Genomic DNA, 19,457 nt, shown 5'->3' on the forward strand with positions numbered 1-19,457 from the left:
GCCTGGGCCTGGTTGGTGCAGCTGTCAATCATCCCTAGAGGAGAGAGGGAGGGGAGCAGCTGCAAATTGACCCCCCCCCCCTCAGGCTGGAGGGCAAGGAGAGAGAGACCCTCCTCCTGCTGCATTGCAACCCACTGAGTACATTAAACCCCATCTGAAATCATAGTGCATTGCAAAAAAAAACTATGCTGGGAAACTAATCCTAAAATCTTTGCATTGCACCTACATTAAATCAATAAACCCCCCCCGCCCAGGAGCACCCCCCCCCCTCCCCCCAGCCCATTGCTATCAAGAGGATAGAAATACACAAAAAATAAGTAGCAATTTTTCTGGGAGCCATCTCCCTTCCCCTCCCCCCCCTCCCCAAACAATCCCTACCCCCAAAACCCCATCCAATTAGCTAAACCTGGTGGGAATCACTGGACAAAATCAGTTTTGCAAAGTTTTTGCAAGAAGTGTAATCTCGGTAACCCTGCCACTGGAATTTAGAGGGGGCGGGGGGGGTGGTGGTGAGGAAATATTTTGGGTTCCGTCGTCACTGGCACCGACGCCAGCCAGGCTCAGGTTCAGATTCGGGGCCTGTGCCAACGCACTGGGAGGCAAAGCCCAGCTTTGCAAGCGGAGAAAGTTCGCCCCGGGGCCTGGTTTGCTTGCTTGGTGGTGGGAGTTGTTTCGCCTTGGCTGCGTACAGCGAGATCCCTGAGGACCCCTCGGGATGACCTCGGCATCAACGAAGGTAAGCATGGTGTCCTCTTAATCTGTCCTTGGGGTTGCAGTGCCGCGGGCAAGGCTTGCATTCATTGCGCTTCCCAGATTACGCAATTGGTGGAGGTGATGGTGGTAGTGAGCCGCCTTCTTGAAGCGCTGCAGTCCATGTGGTGTAGGTACACCCACAGTGCTGTTAGGGAGGGGGCTCCAGGATTTCAACCCAATGAAGGAACAGCAATATATTTCCAAGTCAGGACGGTGAGTGGCTTGGAGGGGAACTTCCAGGTGGTTGTGTTCCTATCTATCTGCTGCCCTTTTCCTTCTAGATGGTAGTGATTGTGGGTTTGGAAGGTGCTGTCTAAGGAGCCTTGGTGAATTGCTGCAGTGCATCTTGTAGATGGTACACACACTGCTGCTACTGTGGAAAGGTGGTGGAGGGAGTGGATGTTTGCCAATGGGGTGTCAATCAAACAGAAACAGAATTACCTGGAAAAACTCAGCAGGTCTGGCAGCATCAGCGGAGAAGAAAAGAGTTGACATTTCGAGTCCTCATGACCCTTGCCATCGTGAGGTGTGCGCCCAGGAGATTTTGGGGGGGGGTGGGGAGAGAGTGAGATCGGATTGGTGGATGCCAGGGTTTGAGGTCACTGGACGAAGAGGCAGAGGTGGCGACGAGGGGAATTCAGTTCACTCGGCCAGTAGCTGGAAGGGTCATGAAGACTCGAAACGTCGACTCTTTTCTTCTCCGCCGATGCTGCCAGACCTGCTGAGTTTTTCCAGGTAATTCTGTTTTTGTTTTGGATTTCCAGCATCCCCAGTTTTTTGTTTTTATGTCAATCAAGCAGGGCTGCTATGACCTTTTTTGGTGTCGAGCGTCTTCAGTGTTGTGGGAGCTGCACTCATCCGGCAAGTGGGGAGTATTCCATCACACTCCTGACTTGTGCCTTGTAGATGGTGGACAGGTTTTGGGGAGTCGGGAGGTGAGTTACTCGCTGCAGTGATGGCATGCTGGCTCTGTGTGATTTTACACACAAGTGCTGGGACATGAGTCTGCCTCTGTGATCTCTCTCTCTCACACACACACACACACACACACACACACACACACATAACATTCACACACACTCTCTCATGTACACACACAGTGCTGGGACATGGATCTGTCTGTATGATGTCCCTGCAGATCTGCAGGGAGGCAGACAGAGACTTCTCCTCAGAGAGGTTCTGTTACGAGTCCTAAGGCTTCCTCAGGGCCCTTTCAGTGGCCCCATAAAATCTTAAATAGGGGAGACAGTGTTGCTGTGGTAATATCACTGGAGTAGCGATCCCAAGGCCCAGGCCAATGCTCTGGGGACATGGGTTCAATTCCCACCGCAGTAGCTGGTGGAATTTTAATTCAAAAAAGCCAGGAATTGAAAGTTAGGTTCAGTGATGGTGACCATGAAACCATTGCCAATTGCTGTAAAATCCCAGCTGGAGGCGATCATTGTCATAAAAACCGTCTGGTTCGTTAATGCCCTTTAGGGAAGGAAATCTGCCGTCCTTACCCAGTCTGGCCCACATGTGATTCCAGGCCCACAGCAATGTGGTTGACTCTTAACTGCCCCTCTGAAATGGCCAAGCGAGCCCAGTCAGTTCAAGGGCAATTAGGGATGGGCAACAAATGCTGGCTTAGCCAGTGATGCCCACATCCCATTAAAGAATACATTTAAGAATATCTTTATGATGAGTCTCTCCACATCACCTCCCCTCCCAGAGGGAACTTTGCAGAATCTTGGCTCTGAACATCACTCAGTTAAGGAGATTGTGACCGAGGACGCCCAGAGGCAGCTGGAGCCACTGGCCAGGGAAAGGGAGGAGAAGGCAGAGGGGGAGGAAGAGAAGGGGTCGGAAGGGTGCAGGTGGGTGGGAGGTCGCGGTATGAGAGGAATGGGGAGAGGAGGCCATTTGCAAGTGTCCCGGGCTTGCACTGCGGGTAATAGTGTCCTGGAAACCTGACCTAAAGCATAGTGAGGATTTTGCTGCCTCTGTCCACTCAACTATCTACATACTGGTAGGACAGAGGGGTTTGCGAGATGGGGGGGGGGCTGCAAGATGTAGGCCTGGTACGGTGGACTCGAGCCTGGGTACCCGGCCTGCCTGCAGCTCCAGCTCAGGCAGTGGGTGGAGAGGGAGCCAGGGAAACCCTGTGGCTGTGGGTGGGGGTTTGCGAGAGAGCTGGGGGAAGGTGTGTTTGTTTCCGTTTGCGGCTCACGGGGGGCACTCTCCCGCCCTTTGACCTTGCAGGTGGGCGAGATCTTCTCAGCAGCTGGGGCTGCATTCACCAAGCTCGGAGAGCTGACCATGCAGCTGCACCCGGTGGCGGACTCCTCGCCGGCTGGGTAAGTAGACGTTTGTAGTCTGTGTGTCTGTGTCCCTCTCTCCCCTTTTAAGGCTCACCACCATGCCCCCCCCCCAACCTTCCTTCCCCTTCCATTCCCTCCCCCTCCCCTTCTCCCCCCTCCTCTTCCCCCTTCTCCCCCTCCCCTTCTCCCCCCTCCTCTTCCCCCTTCTCCCCCTCCCCTTCTCCCCCCTCCTCTTCCCCCTTCTCCCCCTCCCCTTCTCCCCCCCAGTAGGCCACAGAGCCACCAGCTCCTTGGCCGCCTGCCTGAGGAATGAGCGCCAATGTGGTGCCCACCCTGTGGCCTGGGCTCCTTCAGCAACACTTGTGCTACGTGATCCCTATCGTATCAGGGGTCCCCTCACCATGATGCTGCAGACAGTTCGAGGGAAGAGGCAAGTGGGCCCATGGCCCCTCACACTGTTCCATCCCACCTGCTCCCAGGTAAATGGAGGTAAGATACAGATCAGCCATAGCCTCATGGAATGGCAGAGCAGGCTCAATGGGCCGAATGGCCTCCTCCTTCCTACTTTTCCCTCCTCCCAGCACCCCTAAAATGTGGGCACAAGTTACTCATGTGGTATCTTGATGAGACGACAATCCGTGAGATTGGGAAAGTGGGAAAGGGCTTTAAGGGGTGAATTACAAACCCCCCCCGCCCCGCTGCACCCTGCCCCACTGAGGCACTGGATAATGGATAGTTTGAGAATGGCAAGAGCCTCTGCTGCCTCCAGGGTTCAAAGTCATCAGGGCCACAGTGTCTTCACTACAATAAGTACAGGTAAGGAAGGCTCATCAGCCCAACTACCTTGTCAACACGCCGTAGATTAACCCTTTCTGTTCCACTCATGGGCATGGAATGCCAACCCATCCCTTGCCCCCGGGCATAAGATCTAGCCAAAGTCGCTGGCACACCTCCCGTTGACGGTTAACTCAGCCGCCTGCCATTAGCAGTCAGCCTCGGCGCCATCTTCCCCCTCTGCCGGCTGTCAGGGCCCCGCGTGAAACGAGTGGCGCAGTCTTGGCCCAGTACCTGGCAGGCACAGGCTGCCGGCGAGAAACTGCCGGGGTTAATGGGCGCGCCATGGGCAGCCTGACTCAGCTGGGCCTGGGCTGGCACAGTAAGGGGCACTTTGCATGGGCTGGTGCACACTGGCGAGGTGAATGAAGAGGATGGCGGTGGGGGGGAGGCACGAAGAGCTGGAGTTGGAGGAAGCTTCACTCCGCGTTGAGCAATACTGACCCTGAGCTCGAATTGTGGGCAGTGACGGATATCTTTGTCCAGCACCGTCGTTCTGTACTTGTGGCCAAGCATTGCCCTCTCACTTGTGTGAACTTACTCATGCCCCTCCCATGCCAGCCTCCCGCTCGCCATTCCTCTCTCACTCCCCGCTCCAGCATGCTCTCTCCAGCACACTCTCCCTCTCCAATGTTCCTCCTTATCTTACCCCCTCCATCCCCACAAAGCTGTCCCCACGCCCTGCCCTCAACCACCTCCTCCCCACCCCCCCCCCCCCGCACCACTCCTGCTGATTTGCACTTCCGTAGTCGGTCGCTTGCCGTTAAATATCTCGCCCCCATGTCACCTTCACCTACATGTCTTGGCAGTGAGTATCAACAAGATATTTGTTGGGAAGAACTGGGGGTTGTGGAGGGAGCAGATACTGATTCTTAATTCTTAAATGACAAACAGACGTTCACGTTACCGAGTGGTGATTGGGAGTGAGAAGCTGCCTTACTTAAAGCTAGGCATGTTGAAGTCAGCTGTAGTCCCTAATCTGGTGCCTCATCAGCTCTGCACTTTGTGGAAGGCAGTGTGTTCAAGACCCACTTCAGAGAGTTGAGCACAAAAATCTAGACTGACACTGCAGTGCCGGGACTGAGGGAGTGCTGCAGTGTCAGAGGGTCAGTACTGAGGGAGTGCTGCAGTGTCAGAGGGTCAGTACTGAGGGAGTGCTGCAGTGTCAGAGGGTCAGTACTGAGGGAGTGCTGCAGTGTCAGAGGGTCAGTACTGAGGGAGTGCTGCAGTGTCAGAGGGTCAGTACTGAGGGAGTGCTGCAGTGTCAGAGGGTCAGTACTGAGGGAGTGTCGGAGGGCCTGTACTGAGGGAGTGCTGCAATGTCGGAGGGCCTGTACTGAGGGAGTGCTGCAATGTCGGAGGGCCTGTACTGAGGGAGTGCTGCAATGTCGGAGGGCCTACACTGAGGGAGTGCTGCAGTGTTGGAGGGTCTATACTGAGGGAGTGCTGCAATGTCGAAGGGCCTGTACTGAGGGAGTGCTTCCCTGAAGAAGGGTCAATACTGAGGGTCCATTGCACTGTCGGAGGGTCAGTACTTGAGGGAGTGCTGCCCTGTTGGAGGGTCGGTACTGAGGCAGTACTTCCCTCTCCAACGCTCTGTACTGATGAAGTGCTGCACTGTCATGGCTCAGCAGTGAAGGAGCACTGTGCCATTCGAGCATCAGTGGCGAAGGAGAGAGAGAGAGCTGTGCTTTTGAAGACCAAGTACTGAGGGAGTGCTGCAATGTCAGACGGGCAGTACTGAGGGTGTGCTGCTTAGTCAGAGGGTCAGTACTGAGGGAGTGCTGCTCTGTCGGATGTACCATCTTTCTGATACAAAGTTAAATCTGTATCTCAGCTGGATGTAAAAGATCTGTTTGAAAGAAGAGCAGTGTTCTGGCCAATAACTATTCCTCCATCAACATCGTTAAATAACAGGGGATCTGGGTCATTGTCATGCTGCTGTTTGTGGGAGCTTGCTGTACGCAAATTGGCTGCTGCATTTCCTACATTACAATAATGATTACACTTCAAAAAGTACTTCATTGGCTGTAAAGCACTTTGGAATATCCTGGTGTCGTGAAAGGCGCTATATAAATGCAAGTTCCTTCTTTCTTTAACATGAACGATTGAACCTGGCGCATTCAAGGAATCAGGGCCACAATGGTGATAAAAGCAAAATACAGCAGATGCTGGAAATCTGAAACAAAACCAGAAAATGCTGGAAAAACTCAGCAAGTCTAACAGCATCTGTGGGGAGAAAAAACAGAGTTCACGTTTCGAGTCCATATGACTCTTCTCCAAGCTAAAGAGAACTAAAAATGTAATGAAATTTATACTTTTCTATGTGGGGTGGAGCAGGTGAAGCTGGATAGAAGGCCAGTGATAGGCGAGGGCAAAAGAGAGATTATCAGAGATGTCATGGACAAAAGGACAAAGGGGTGTTAATGGTAGTGGTACTGGCTAAAGGAGGTGCTGATGGTGGCATTAAGGTCAGAAAGCAGAATGTGATAATAGAAGGACAAGGGTAAGCACGCTGGAAAGAACAACATGAACAAGTGGCAGATGCCCCTAGCAGGGTGGGTTGGGGGGGAGGAGACGGTGGTGGGAACAAAGATTCAAAATAGGATAAAACAATGAATTTAAATAAAAATAAGTGAATAAAAATTTAAAAAATAAAAATTGAGAATGAATATTGGAAAAAGGGGATATAAAGAGGGTGAGGATGGAGGAGAGAGTTCATGGTCTGAAGTTGTTGAACTCAATGTTAAGTCCGGAAGACTGTAAAGTGCCTAGTCAGAAGATGAGGTGCTGTTCCTCCAGTTTGCGTTGAGCTTCACTGGAACATTGCAGCAGGCCAAGGACGGACATGTGGGCATGAGAGCAGGGATGGGGTGTTGAAATGGCACTGGTGATACTTTTACTGAGCCCACACTCCAGACTGGCATCCATCTCAGTCCAGAGCACTGGCCCTACGTCTTGGCAGTGACCTCCACCTTGGCCTATCACTTAAGTTTTCCCTCAGCGCTAGCCCACTTACGGTTTGGTACCCGTGTGAAATTGGACAGCTCACTATGCATTTCCCTGTCTCCCATATTTTGTTTTTCCTCTCGTTCTATCTCTCTCTCTCTCTCTCTCTTCCCGGCAGTGCCAAGTGGACAGACACAGAGATTGAGATGCTGCGCTCGGCCGTAAAGCGCTTCGGAGAGGATCTAAACAAAATCAGCACCGTCATCAAAGACCGCACAGTGTAAGCGAGGGGCTGGGGGAACCAGGGTGGAGAGGGAGGGGCAAGGGTTCGAGCACAGGGTGGGGGGAACCAAAGCTGGAGGGAGAGGGTAGTCAGGGACAGAGGTATCTCACAGTGAGCTTACGGATTCACTATGAATCAGCTAGCTTAACCTGTTAAACCACGAGAGCAGCCCAGGGAGGAGTATTAATAAACAGAATAGGCACAGACAGCAAGTGGAAGGCCACACTGTGACCTCTGAAATACTAAACCCTAGTTGGTATCCTTCGCCATAGCAACAGTAGCTAGGAGTATCCCACATTGAGATTGGCATCACGAGAACCGGGTTGAGGTCGCCCGTGTTTCCCACACATCGAACTCCAAGGCTTGTAGGCGGGCGCTCCAGGTGCAGTGCTGAGGGAGCAGTCTTCTGGGTGAGCCATTAAGCTGAGGCCTCATCCGCCCTCTCGTGGGGCCGTAAAAGATCCCACGAGATTGGGAGAGGGTCAGGGAAGCCCGGCGCAATGCCCTGGGCTGCCATTCAGCCTCACAACCCAGACTGGACACGCAGATGCTTTGTTAGAATGAGATTCTTTTATAATGGTGCCTACCGATGGTTTGTCACACAACCCCAGGTTGGTGGGGAGATACCAGGTCTCCATTAAGATAATGCTCACGGTAAAACTCACCTCGGCATCACCGGGCTAGGAAGACACCAGCCTGGATTCTGATGGATGCCAGTGATCTCCTAGCGGGCGGACGTGTGCACTGGCAACAGCGAGCTGCAGAAACACTGCTTTCAGGTCGATGAGCCCACACACGCAGTCATTAACCTGGCCCATGTGACAGCATTGGGATGAGGCGTCACATCGAGGAGCCCAGGGGGCGGATGGACTTGTCTCTGAACACGAGACTGTTTCCCCCAGGGTTCTCAGAGCCTGCCTGCACTTCTTTCTGACCTACCGGGTGCCCCATCGTCTACCAGTGACCCTAAGCGGACCCTAGTGGTCGCAGAAGAACACTTGTCACTGTCGCCACCCTTACTGGAGAGTACGGTGTCTTCTCTCTGCCTTTGGTAGGCTGGGGAACTTGCATTTATATAGCACCTTCACCGTCACCGAGCATGCTAAGGTGGTTCACAGCGGGGGGACATTATCACATTATTGAGACTGTACGTAGTTATACAGCCACTGCCCTGATATAGCACAGAGCCAGGAGGCGATAGGGGGAAAATAGCCTTTCCGAAATAGGGTAGAAATAGACGGGTAGAATGGATTGACAAGGAGCCAGAACGTGAGCACAGGTTAGAAAGAGCTTGATGGTGCAGCGAAAGAAGGTGTACATTTAAATGGCGCCTTTCATGACCTCAGGGTGTCCCAAAGTGCTTTACCATCGAGAGAGTCCTTGCCTCCCGCGGAGTCAAGGCTGAGGTGAGGGGTTGGAGACGGGGGTTAGGGAACGCCTAATAGAAATGTTTAAAACGATGAAAGGTTTCGATAGAGTGGACATGGAGAGGATGAATGTTTCCTCTTGAGTGGGGGTGCCATAGCTAGAGACTTATCAATATAGGACAGTCAGGAATAAGTCCAATCGGGAATTCAGGAGAAACCTCTTTACCCAGAGAGTGAAGGGGAGGAATGTGGAACTCGCTCCCACAGGGAGTGGTTGAGGTGAATGGGGTCAATACGTTTAAGGCAAAGCCAGACAAGATAATGAGTGATAAAGGAGTAGAGGGTTACAATGGTAGATGGAAGAAAGATGGGAGGATCCTCAACTGGAACATAAACGAACATAACTGAGCTGGTTGGATGCAGTGACCTGTTTCTGAGCGGCACATCCTATGTATTTCGAGAAAGAGCAGGGGAAATCTCAGCAGCCAGCGTCCATCGCGAACACAAACGATTTGGCCATTATCGCACCGCTGTGTGTGGGATCTTGCTGTGCGCAGACTGGCTGCCGTGGGTCCGACGTCGCAACAGTGTCGACACGTTCGGGGAAAGTGCTTCAGCGGCTGTGCAGGGCGTCGGCATGTCCTGAGGCCGTGCCAGGCGCTAGGGGAATGCAGCGGGGGGGGGTGCCATGGTCCTGCGAAGGCAGCGGGTATTTCTGGTGGGGAACATGTTGTCCGTAGCCGTGCTGGTCCTAACATTTCACTCCCCCGTCCCCAGTGCCCAGATCAAGACCACGGTGAAACGCAAGGTCTATGAGGACAGCAGCGTCCCCCTCCCCTCGGAGTCTCCCAAGAAAACGCAGAAGAAAGCAACAGCAGCAGGAACCGGGGTCTCAGTACCAGCCGCGCCAACACCAGCAGCCACCGTGGGGAACACACCTCCCACTGACTCAACAGCCGTTAAGAAGCAGAAGACGTCCGGTAAGGTCGGGGTGGGTGGGGTGGGCGCGGAGATGGGAATGTGGGAGGTGTTCGGGGGATGGTGATTGCTGCTCCGGGGGGCTGGCGGTCTAAGGAAAATCCCCATTAGCTTCCACCCCCTGGGTAAATAAAGGGGAAGTGGGGTCTTAAAGGGGAAGTACTTTGCCCCCCCACCCCCAACTCACTCCACCTTCCCTCTGTCATAGTCTGTGCCTTACGCAGAGATCAATAAGACAGGCACAGGCCACTCGGCTCATCCTCCATGTTCCCGTCCCCTGTTCCTACGCTCCCCCCCCACCACCACCACCACCACCCCCCCCACAAACCTGGTCTTATGGGGAAGTTCTGTGAGTGTATGAAACACTCTGTCGAATGCCTGCTCAGAGCGCTGGTTCCGTCTCCGCTGGAGCATCGTGCACATTGCTGGGCGCCGCATGTCAGGAAAGAGCTGAAGGTATTAAAGAGGCTGCAGAAAAGTTTCCCGAGAACGGCTCCAGGGATGAGGAATGCCCATTACGTGGATAAGGTTGGAGAACTTGGGGTCGAGAGGAGGTTTCACAGCGGTGTTCAAAATCAGGAGGGGCCTGGACAGGGTGGATGGGGAGAAACTGTTCCCACTGGTGGGAGGATCGAGAGCTAGAGGGAGACAGGAGGACAGGAGGAGGAACTTTTTCACGCAGCGAGTGGCTGGGGTTTGGAATGCGCTGCCTGAGAGCATGGGAGGGAGGCAGGTTCAATCGAGGGATTCGAGAAGGAATTGGATTGTTCTCTGAAAAGCAGGGCTTTGGGGAGAAGGCGGGGGGTGGGGGGGCATTGGCGCTCGGTGAATTGCTCTTTCAGAGAGCCAGGGCAGACATGATGGCCCGAATGGCCTCCTTTGGTGCTGTGGTCATTCTGTGTCTCTGATTACAGGAGGGGGAAATGAATAGAAAGTGATGCTGTTGGGTTGGGGTGAAGAGCAGTGGGAGGAGGCATGCATGGAGCAGCTGGGCCGAATGGCCTGTTTCCAGGCTGTAACCACTCTGTATTTCTACACGGTTAAATGTTGCCGTGGGCATATCTCCAATCACAAACTCCCCAGAGTCATCATCTTCTGTGTATAAAAATCTCTCCTGTTCACTCTGTGCAAGATCTTGTTTGTTTTTGCCTCGTGAATATAGATCCCCCTCAATCCCTGGAAACGGTTTCTCTCCACCTTGTCCCATCCCGTTAGAATTGCCAGCACCTCGAAGAATTAATAGCATCCAGCCTGTGACTGCAACCTCCTCCCGTGTCAGGAGATGGCTAAACACATGGTCCAGGAGGTGGGCTCTGAGGAACATCTGAAAAGGAGGAGGGCGCTGGGGAGAGAGAGAGAGGCTTTGGGAGAGAATTCCAGAGCATCGAACCGAGGCAGCTGAAGGCACAGCCCCCAGCGATGGAGAAATTAAAATGGGAAATGCTTGAGAACCAGAATCAGACGAGTACAAACATCTCAGAAGCTTGAGGGACTGGAGGGGATCACCGAGGTAGGGAGGGAGGAGGGCGAGGCCACAGAGGCGTTTGAAAAGGAGGGTGAGAATTTCAGAGTCAAGGTGTTGCTTGATCAGGAGCCAGGATAGGTCGGTGAGCATTGTGGGGGGGGGGGGGCGGCGGGGTGGCGATGGGGGTCACAGAGGGCAGAGGTGTATGGTGGCACAGGGTGGCTGGCTGATCCCTGTGCCGCGGAGGGTGTCGTGATTTCCGTCTGTCTCTCTCCGCAGACGTGACACTCAGCGCCCTCAACGACTCGGACGTCAACAGCGACCTGGTGGACATCGAAGGCCTCGGAGACGGATCGCCAGCCAAGAAACTCAACTTCGACCAGGGTACATGTCACTCTGCTCCCTGGGGTGGGCTGCGGAGGGAGGTGAGGGATTGGCACAGGGGCTGGGTAGAGATGAGGAGGGGATTGTCGGCGGGTTGGTGGGGTGGTGGGGGGGGTGGATGGATGAGAAGAGGGAGGGAGTTGGGGTGGGGAGCGGCGGTAGAAACCGGTGGGTGGGAGGGGGGGCACAGTTTCGAAGCGAGGGGTCTTTAGCGATGTTCTCATTTCTATACTGAATGGATAAAAGGATAACCACCTAAAACCCCCACCCCTCTACCCCGATGCTGTTTGATCCCTCAAATTCCCGACCTAGAGCAAGGGATCTCCCGCTCCAGACGGAGATGAGGAAGAACTTCTCCTCTCGGAGGGAATTTTGGAATTCTCCCCACCTCTGCTGCGAGCGAGCAGTGGAGGCTGGGCCACTGAAGATGTTCAAGGCTGAGTTAGACAGATTTTTGATCGACGAGGGAGTCAGGGATTGCCGGGGTGGGGGGCTGGTGGGGGGTTGGGGGGGGTGCAGAAAGTGGAGTTAGGGCCCCAATCAGATCAGCCCTGATCCTGTTGAATGCAGAGGAGGCTCGAGGGGCTGAATGGCAGCCTCCCGCTCCTATGTTCTTACGGGAGTGTTTGGGGAGGGGGCGTGGGTTGGGTGTGGAGCCGGGCCTTGGGGAGCGAACGTCTTGCTGGCCCAGTCGGCTTCCTCACCCCATGGGGGACGGGAGGCTTCAGGGCCGTGGTGGGTTTACCCGGGATCTTGCTATTCGGCTGTGAAAGAATAACATGGAACAGTGAAGTACTATTGGCCGGGACTTAACATCCGGCTCTTTCCCGGGAAGAATTAGTGGTAGAATATCACGGGGTGGAGGAAAACTATTTCCTCTGGTGGGGGCGGGGGGTGGAGGGAATCCAAAGCAAGGGGGGACAGGACCTTAAAATTCGAGCCGGTGCCATTCAGGGGTGATGTCAGGAAGCATTTCCTCGCACAAGGGGGCGGTGGAAATCTAGAACACTTCCCCCTCCCACCACCACCCCTCCCCAAAAAAGCTGAGGGGCGGAGCTGGGAGGAGGGTAGGTGGTCAATTGAGAATTTCAAATCTGAGACTGATAGATTTTTTGTGTGGGAAGCGCATGACAGGTTACGGAATCAAGGTCGGGAGGGTTACGATACAGATCAGCCATGGTCTAAGTGATAGAACAGGCTTGAAGGGCTGAACGGCCTCCTGCGTTCCAGTGGATCTCAGCCGGGCTCAGGTCTTGTGGCGCATTGGGTAGTGTCCCTGCCCCTCAGTCAGAAGCTCTGGGTTCAAATCCCGCTCCAGGACTTGATATTATTTCCAAGTCAGGGTGGGGTGCGGATTGGAGGGTGTTATCCTGCGTCTGCTGCCCCTTTTCCTTTCTAGGCAGTAGAGGTAGTGGGTTTGGAAGGTGCTGTCGACGAAGGCTTGGCAAGTTGTACAGAGGTGGTATTAATGGGGAGCTGTAGTTCAGTGCTGAGTCCGGGAGTTTAACATTCTGTAGTTGGTTCAGTCACATTGTTTGGGCTGTGTCGAGGGAGCTTTGCTCTGCATTGATTAAGCCTTTCGCCCATTTAATGTCCCTTTGCTGATCTGCCTCTCTTTTCTCTGTCTGTCTCTGTTTCAGACAGTCTGAGCCTCGATTCCAGTCTCATCATGAACACCTCAGACACCCCCCTCTTGTCTCGTTGAATCTTCACCTCCTCTCACACTCTCTCTCGCTGCTCTGACATCCCTGTCTCCCTGGAGATGTGCCGCTTTCAGACCAGTGCCAGCTCTCTGGGAGGCCGACCGGCTGCCCAACGATGCCCATCGCCAACTCACCCGGCGGGGATGCCAGCTTGGGGAACAGCACTAGTGACTTTGTAACCAGCTTCCAACTGGGCTGTTACACGAGGTTTTGTTTTAGACGTGTAGCAGGTTTCCACGCTTTTCTCAATAAATGACAAACTACTCGACATCTTTCTGTTTCCATCTGTACAATATCAGGCCTCATTCAGTGTCCGCCTTCATTTCCCTCTCTATTTCCTCCCATTTTAAAGACATCCCCTCTGACAGGGCAGATGTCCCTCGGTACAGCACTGGAGTGTCCGCCTGGATAATGCACTCACTTTTCGAGAGATGGATTTGAGGGAGCTCCCAGCTTGAACCAGGGTTGAATAAAAGAGGGATGACTTTCTAACATGAACTAAGAATTTTGCAGCCTGATTCATATCTCTCGGTCTGTGCAATTCAGGGCAGTGGTTGCAGACTGATAGGCCTCAGCCTCTTCGTCAGGGAGCTATATGTGTGCTGAATGGTGTCTCTCAGTTCGCAGTCTCTCTGTGTCTCTGCCTCTCCCTCTCTCCCTTTCTCCCTCTCTCAACCTCTGTCTCTCTCCCTCTCTTTATCTCTCTCCCCCCCTCTCCCCCTCTCATTCTGTCTCTCTCTTTTTCTCTCTCTCTCCCTCTCTTTCCCCCTCTCCCTCTCTCTCCCCTCTCCCCTCTCCCTCTCTCTCCCCTCTCACTCTCTGTATCTCTCTCTTTCACAGTCTCTGTCTCTCTCTCTCTCTCTCTCTCTCTCTCTCTCGCTCTCTCCTCCCTGTCTATCTGTCTCTCTCTCTCCTCTCTGTCTGTCTCCCTCCTTCTCTGTCTCTCTCTCTCCCTCTCTCTCTCTCAGGAGCTATATGTACACTGACTGAGGTGTCTCAGTTGCCTCTACTTCCGTGAGATACCCATACACTAACGGGCCTCTCCCTTTCCCTTTCTCGGAATCTGACTGATGCCTCTCAGTCCCTCTTTCTTCGGGTGATATATGTACGCTGACTGAGTGTCTGCCCCTCTCCCTCAGGGAGGTATCTGTACACTGGTATCATTCCCTGACTGAACCGTAAGACGCCATTTCACTCCACCTGAGTACTAACCAGTGATTTATAATGGTTTCTCACAGTATGGGATTTGCATTAAGATGCCCACAGCTTCATCTCATTTCTGCTCAAAGACACAATAGTTGCAACTGGGAATCCTTCTCTTTTTTCCGTTCGTGGAAGGTATGCATCGCTGGCGAGGCCATTAGCAGCTCAGACAGGAAAGAAAGTGGAAAAGAACAGCAAACAGTATACTTCAGTCACCTGCGGTAATCAGCCTGAGAGAAGGTGCTCTGTGTGGGGAGGCCACGCCGACACTCACCGCTCTGGAAGTTTACTGACCAACGACGGCAACTGTGAGAGGAGATGTCACGTTTCTGTAACGTCTTTCCACAGCTCTTGCGAATGGCTTTGCGCCCACCGATCACGAGCAGGGAGCAGACATGGCCGAGGGTTCAAAGTTCAACGCGGACATTCGGGAAAATCAGGTGAACTTCCCTGTTTTTCTGACCTCGACACTGGGCAGGGGAAAGGTCAGCCCATCCCTAAGCCCCCCAACCCCCACCCCCCGTGACCTCCTTTTGAATGTTGCTGGGGGGCGGTCTGCCCCCCCTCACCGTTCAACCCGAGACAGAAGCACAGTTTTCAGTCTCCGTGTCCCCTTCCCAAGCAGCCATTTGCTCCCCCCAGTTACCTCGGGGCAGGAGGAGGTCATTTTAACCCCCTCGCGCCTGTCCCCAGCCGCCCGGCCAGACCAACCTGTGATCCACCACTCCCACCTTCGCCCTGTGCCCTTTAATATCTTTACTGGATGAAAACATCCCTCAGTTCACCATCCATCCAGTGTCAAACACAGGGAATGAGGAACTGGAGTAGGGCCATTCGGCCCCTCGAGCCTGTACCGCCATTCTGCCGAGATTGTGGCTGAACTGATTGGGGCCTGAGCCCCACTTTCCTGTCCACCCCCCCCCCAACCGCCCCCATAATCAAGCGAAAATCTGTCTCACTCGGCCTTGAATATGTTCAATGACCCAGCCTCCACTGCTCTCTGGGTGGGGGCTCGTCTCCGTCTTAAATGGGAGACCCTTTATTTTTAAACTGCATCCCCTCGTTCTAGTCTCTCCCACCAGGGGAACCACCCTTTCACCCTTTCTGCCCTTGTCAAGTCCCCTCCAGGATCTTATTTGTTTGGATAAAGTCAGTTGTTCTTTGGAGGTGGAAAGGTTCCCTAATTTCATCCCCGAGGGGTCGGGCTCTGATTTTGTCCTTTTCACCCCCCACCAAAACTCCCCATCGGCAGAACTAGTTTCTCTCTATCGACCCTTATCTAGTTTCCCTGAATGTGCTGTAAGTGTTAACTCTGATAGAGTTCACCAAATAAACTAAATTAACAAAATCCTGTAACCGGGTCACTCTGTCCCCCACTTCTCCCCCACCCCCCCCTCTTCTCCCCGTCCCCTAGGTCTGGGGGGAATTGGGGTCTCCAGGGGCAGATTTGGGGTCTCAGGGTGGACATTTGGGTCTGGGGGTAATTGGGGTCTCGGGGGGAATTTGGGGTCTAGGAGGTAGAGCAGAATTGACTCAGGGGGTCTCCATGACCTCCTCCTGCTCATGTCTCCCTCTGTCAAAACCCAAAGGCTTTGGCCATGGGCTTGGAGTCCATCTCCCACTGAAAGGAAGTTTGCGTTTATATAGTGCCTTTGGCCGCCACAGGATGTCCCAAAGTCGCTTTATAGCCAGAGGCAGTTACTGAAATGTGGTCACAGCGGCGACACTGGAGGGATGGCCGCCAATTTGTGCACAGCAAGATCCCACCCAGAAATAAAGGGCAAAAATTGCCTGTTTTGGGCGTCGATTGGTGGGTTGGGGGGAGGAATCAATGTTGACCCCGGGCCTGTGGGAAACGCCCCCCCACCGCCGCTCTTCGCCCCGACAAGGCTGTGGTCTTCCTGGACTGCCACCCAAGCAGGGCCTCGGTCTGACATCGTGTGTCCCAAAAGACGGCACCTCTGGCAGTGTGGCCCTGCTGCGGTGCTGCACCGGAGTGTCAGCCTCAAGTGTTTTCCCGTCTCTCCTGCAGGAACCTGTCTAGTGAAACCCTGACTGACCCACACGGGGTGTAAACATGATAATCAAGAGCGAGAGGCTTAGCCGGTGGGGGGTAGGATTAAATATAAAAAAATCCCTGCTCGAATTCTGGAACATTCTGCACACGAAGCGGCTTCGCTCCTGCTGATGAATCATTTGAATGAAGGTGGCTGTTAACTCCTGTGAGGTGAGGCCCTCGCTCTCCCTCCCTCCTGTCAGGCAGCACTGAGCTCCCTGTGGCTAATACAGGCAACTAGCCAACACCCCCTTCCCTCCCCACTCCTCCTCACTCACCCCTCACCCCCACCTCGCCCACTCTTTCCCCCCTCCCCTCACCACCCCCTCCCCCTCACCCTCACCCCCTCACTTTCGGAACCAAGTCTGGGAGGGGTTGGTGGTGACCCTAAGGTGGGGTGCCGGCGAGAGAACCATTTCCTTCCTTTACGGTGGGACTGGTTCCCCCGGGGATTGGGCCCCGACCAATCGAACCTGCCCAGCCGACGCCTCCAAATCTCAGCCAACCCTGGGCCGCAGGGGGAGAACAACATTGTTTGGAGATGAGGGGACATCATCAGTCCACAGCCACCGCTCCTTCCGAGCAGCCGCTATCGCCCGGCGAGGTCTCCCGCTTTGTCGGGGGTGACCTTTTCGCTTTAGCGACGGTGACTGCCCAGTGAACGAGGCGGAATCACTGTCCACGTGCTCGGACTTTATAACTCGCTCAGCCAGAGCACTCTGGGCAAATACGGCTCAGGGAGGATGTTTAGAACAATAAAAACCTTTCAAAAGGTAGAGAGGAGTGGTTTATCAGGGAGTTGCCGCAGAGGGAGGGACTTCTGTTACGAGGAGAGGTTGGAATAGTTGAGATTGTTCCCCTTGGAACCAGACGGGGTTAAGAGCTAATGGAGGATTCGTTGTGCGTAGACCCCCCCCCCCCCCCCCCCCCCCCCCCCCCCCCCCCCTCGCGACACACCCGCCGTGTCTGCCTGTGTGCGGAGGTTCTCGCTGTCCCCGGGGATGCCGAGGATGGGACCGGTCACGGTTCTGCCGGATTCTCCGGTCAGTTGGTCCGAGCCGAGCCACCTGTCCCTCGTGGTAAAGTTGGCGCAGGATAACACCTGGTAGCGCATGTCGGCCAGGCAGGGGTCTGTGTGTAATGCTCGCAAGGCCCTGAGGGGAAATGGGTAGAGGGTGGCTCCCTGTCTGTCATTTGGTAGAGCGTCATATAAACAACACCAACTTCCTACCACATTGAGATCCGAACCCGTGCAGCGAGAGCATTGGGTTGGACATTACTAGCCCAGTGATATTACCACCAGGCCAGCAACTCCTTCCCGTCTGCTGATTAGGGTCACCAGTACCTCAGTTGGTGACTCTCTTGTCTCAGAGCCACAATATTCAAAGTTCAAGTCCCGCTCGAGCAATAGAATGCAATAATCAAGACTACAGCTCCATTGCAGCACCAACTGAGGGAGTGCTGCTTCATTGCAGCACTGAGTGATGGAGTGCCACTCCTGTGTAGCACCGACTGAGGAAGTGCTGCTCCAGTGCAGTAGGAACTGAGGGAGTGCTGCTCCAGTGCAGCACCGAGTGAGGGAGCGCCACTCCAGTGCAGCACTGACTGAGGGAGTGCTGCTCCAGTGCAGCACCGAGTGAGGGAGCGCCACTCCACTGCAGCACTGACTGAGGTAGTGCCGCTCCAGTGCAGCACCGACTGAGGGAATGCCGCTCCAGTGCAGCACCGAGTGAGGGAGTGCTGCTCCAGTGCAGCATCGAATGAGGGAGTGCTGCTCCAGTGCAGCATCGAATGAGGGAGTGCCGCTCCAGTGCAGCACCGAGTGAGGGAGCGCCACTCCAGTGCAGCACTGACTGAGGGAGTGCCGCTCCAGCACAGTACTGACTGAGGGAGTGCCGCTCCAGCGCAGTACTGACTGAGGGAGTGCCGCTCCAGTGCAGCACTGACTGAGGGAGTGCCGCTCCAGCACAGTACTGACTGAGGGAGTGCCACTCCAGCGCAGCACCGAGTGAGGGAATGCTGCTCCAGTGCAGCATCGAATGAGGGAGTGCTGCTCCAGTGCAGCACCGACTGAGGGAGTGCCGCTCCAGTGCAGCACCGAGTGAGGGAGTGCCGCTCCAGTGCCACACTGACTGAGGAAGTGCCACTCCAATGCAGCACCGACTGAGGGAGTGCCGCTCCAGTGCAGCACCGAATGAGGGAGCGCCACTCCAGCGCAGCACTGACTGAGGGAGTGCCGCTCCAGCACAGTACTGACTGAGGGAGTGCCGCTCCAGCGCAGCACTAACTGAGGGAGTGCCGCTCCAGCACAGTACTGACTGAGGGAGTGCCACTCCAGCACAGCACCGAGTGAGGGAGTGCTGCTCCAGTGCCGCATCGAATGAGGGAGTGCCACTCCAGTGCAGCACCGAGTGAGGGAGTGCCGCTCCAGTGCAGCACCGAGTGAGGGAGTGCCGCTCCAGTGCCACACTGACTGAGGAAGTGCCACTCCAATGCAGCACCGACTGAGGGAGTGCCGCTCCAGTGCAGCACCGACTGAGGGAGCACCGCACAGCTGAAATGCCATCTTTTGGATGTGACATTGAACTGAGGGCCCCATGTCCCCTCTGGGGTCAGTGTGAATGATCCAATGGGGTTATTTGGAAGGAGAGCAGGGGATGTATCTGAGGTGTGCTGCTCTGTATCCATCCCTCAATCAGCAACACAAAGACATATTCTCAAGTCATGACCACATTGCTATTTGTGGGAGCTTGCTGTGCACAAATTGGCTGCGGCGTCGCTATGAAAAGCTTCGGGACATCCCGAGGATGTGAAAGGCGTCAGATGAATGCAAGGTCCTTCTTTCTTCATTCCTCTTTCGCTCCTTTGGGACTCCTCCAAGTCTCTCATTTTCCAAACTCAAGGGGCTTCAAGAGAACTTTCTACAACGTGTCCCTCATGAATGAACCTAATTAGACTTGGTATCGTTCTGGTGAACCTGCGCTGCACCCCGCTCCAAGGCCAGCATATATTGCCTGAGGCGCAGGGCCCAGAGCTGAACCCAGTTACTCCAGGTGGTTTCCTGACCAAGACTCTGGACAACTGGAGGCATCATGTCCTCCCATTTGCAGTCTGCAGGCACCCCACTCCCCCCTCACTTTGAGACAAAGGCCATAATGCCAACCAAGGGGGCTTCTCGGAGC

The 19,457-nt window shown here is 54.5% G+C and overlaps 1 protein-coding gene across 4 annotated transcripts; it reads left to right on the plus strand.

Moving 5' to 3' along the window:
- The first annotated feature begins 327 nt into the window (after positions 1-327).
- On the plus strand, positions 328-13,284 carry LOC121272194 (chromatin complexes subunit BAP18-like). Of its 4 annotated transcripts, none has more exons than XM_041178715.1 (6): positions 328-736; positions 2,995-3,089; positions 7,015-7,116; positions 9,264-9,466; positions 11,209-11,354; positions 12,954-13,284. In XM_041178715.1, the coding sequence occupies exons 1-6, from the start codon at positions 716-718 to the stop codon at positions 12,960-12,962; spliced, it is 576 nt and encodes a 191-aa protein (XP_041034649.1). In that variant the 5' UTR covers positions 328-715; the 3' UTR covers positions 12,963-13,284. The 4 variants fall into 4 exon arrangements, with proteins under 4 accessions (XP_041034649.1, XP_041034650.1, XP_041034648.1 ...); XM_041178716.1 differs by having other exon boundaries at positions 331-736; positions 11,209-11,313; positions 12,958-13,284; XM_041178714.1 differs by having other exon boundaries at positions 339-736; positions 11,209-11,313.
- The last annotated feature ends 6,173 nt before the right edge of the window (positions 13,285-19,457 follow it).

The sequence above is a fragment of the Carcharodon carcharias genome, chromosome 33 (assembly GCF_017639515.1).
Source record: "Carcharodon carcharias isolate sCarCar2 chromosome 33, sCarCar2.pri, whole genome shotgun sequence".
In the NCBI taxonomy this organism is placed as follows: domain Eukaryota; kingdom Metazoa; phylum Chordata; class Chondrichthyes; order Lamniformes; family Lamnidae; genus Carcharodon; species Carcharodon carcharias.

Coding starts and splice junctions, on each gene's coding strand:
- LOC121272194 (XM_041178714.1), top strand. CDS start 716: ATGACCTCGGCATCAACGAAG. Junction 3,090..7,014: donor GCGGACTCCTCGCCGGCTGG/GTAAGTAGACGT, acceptor TCTTCCCGGCAG/TGCCAAGTGGACAGACACAG. Junction 11,314..12,953: donor GAAACTCAACTTCGACCAGG/GTACATGTCACT, acceptor TCTCTGTTTCAG/ACAGTCTGAGCCTCGATTCC.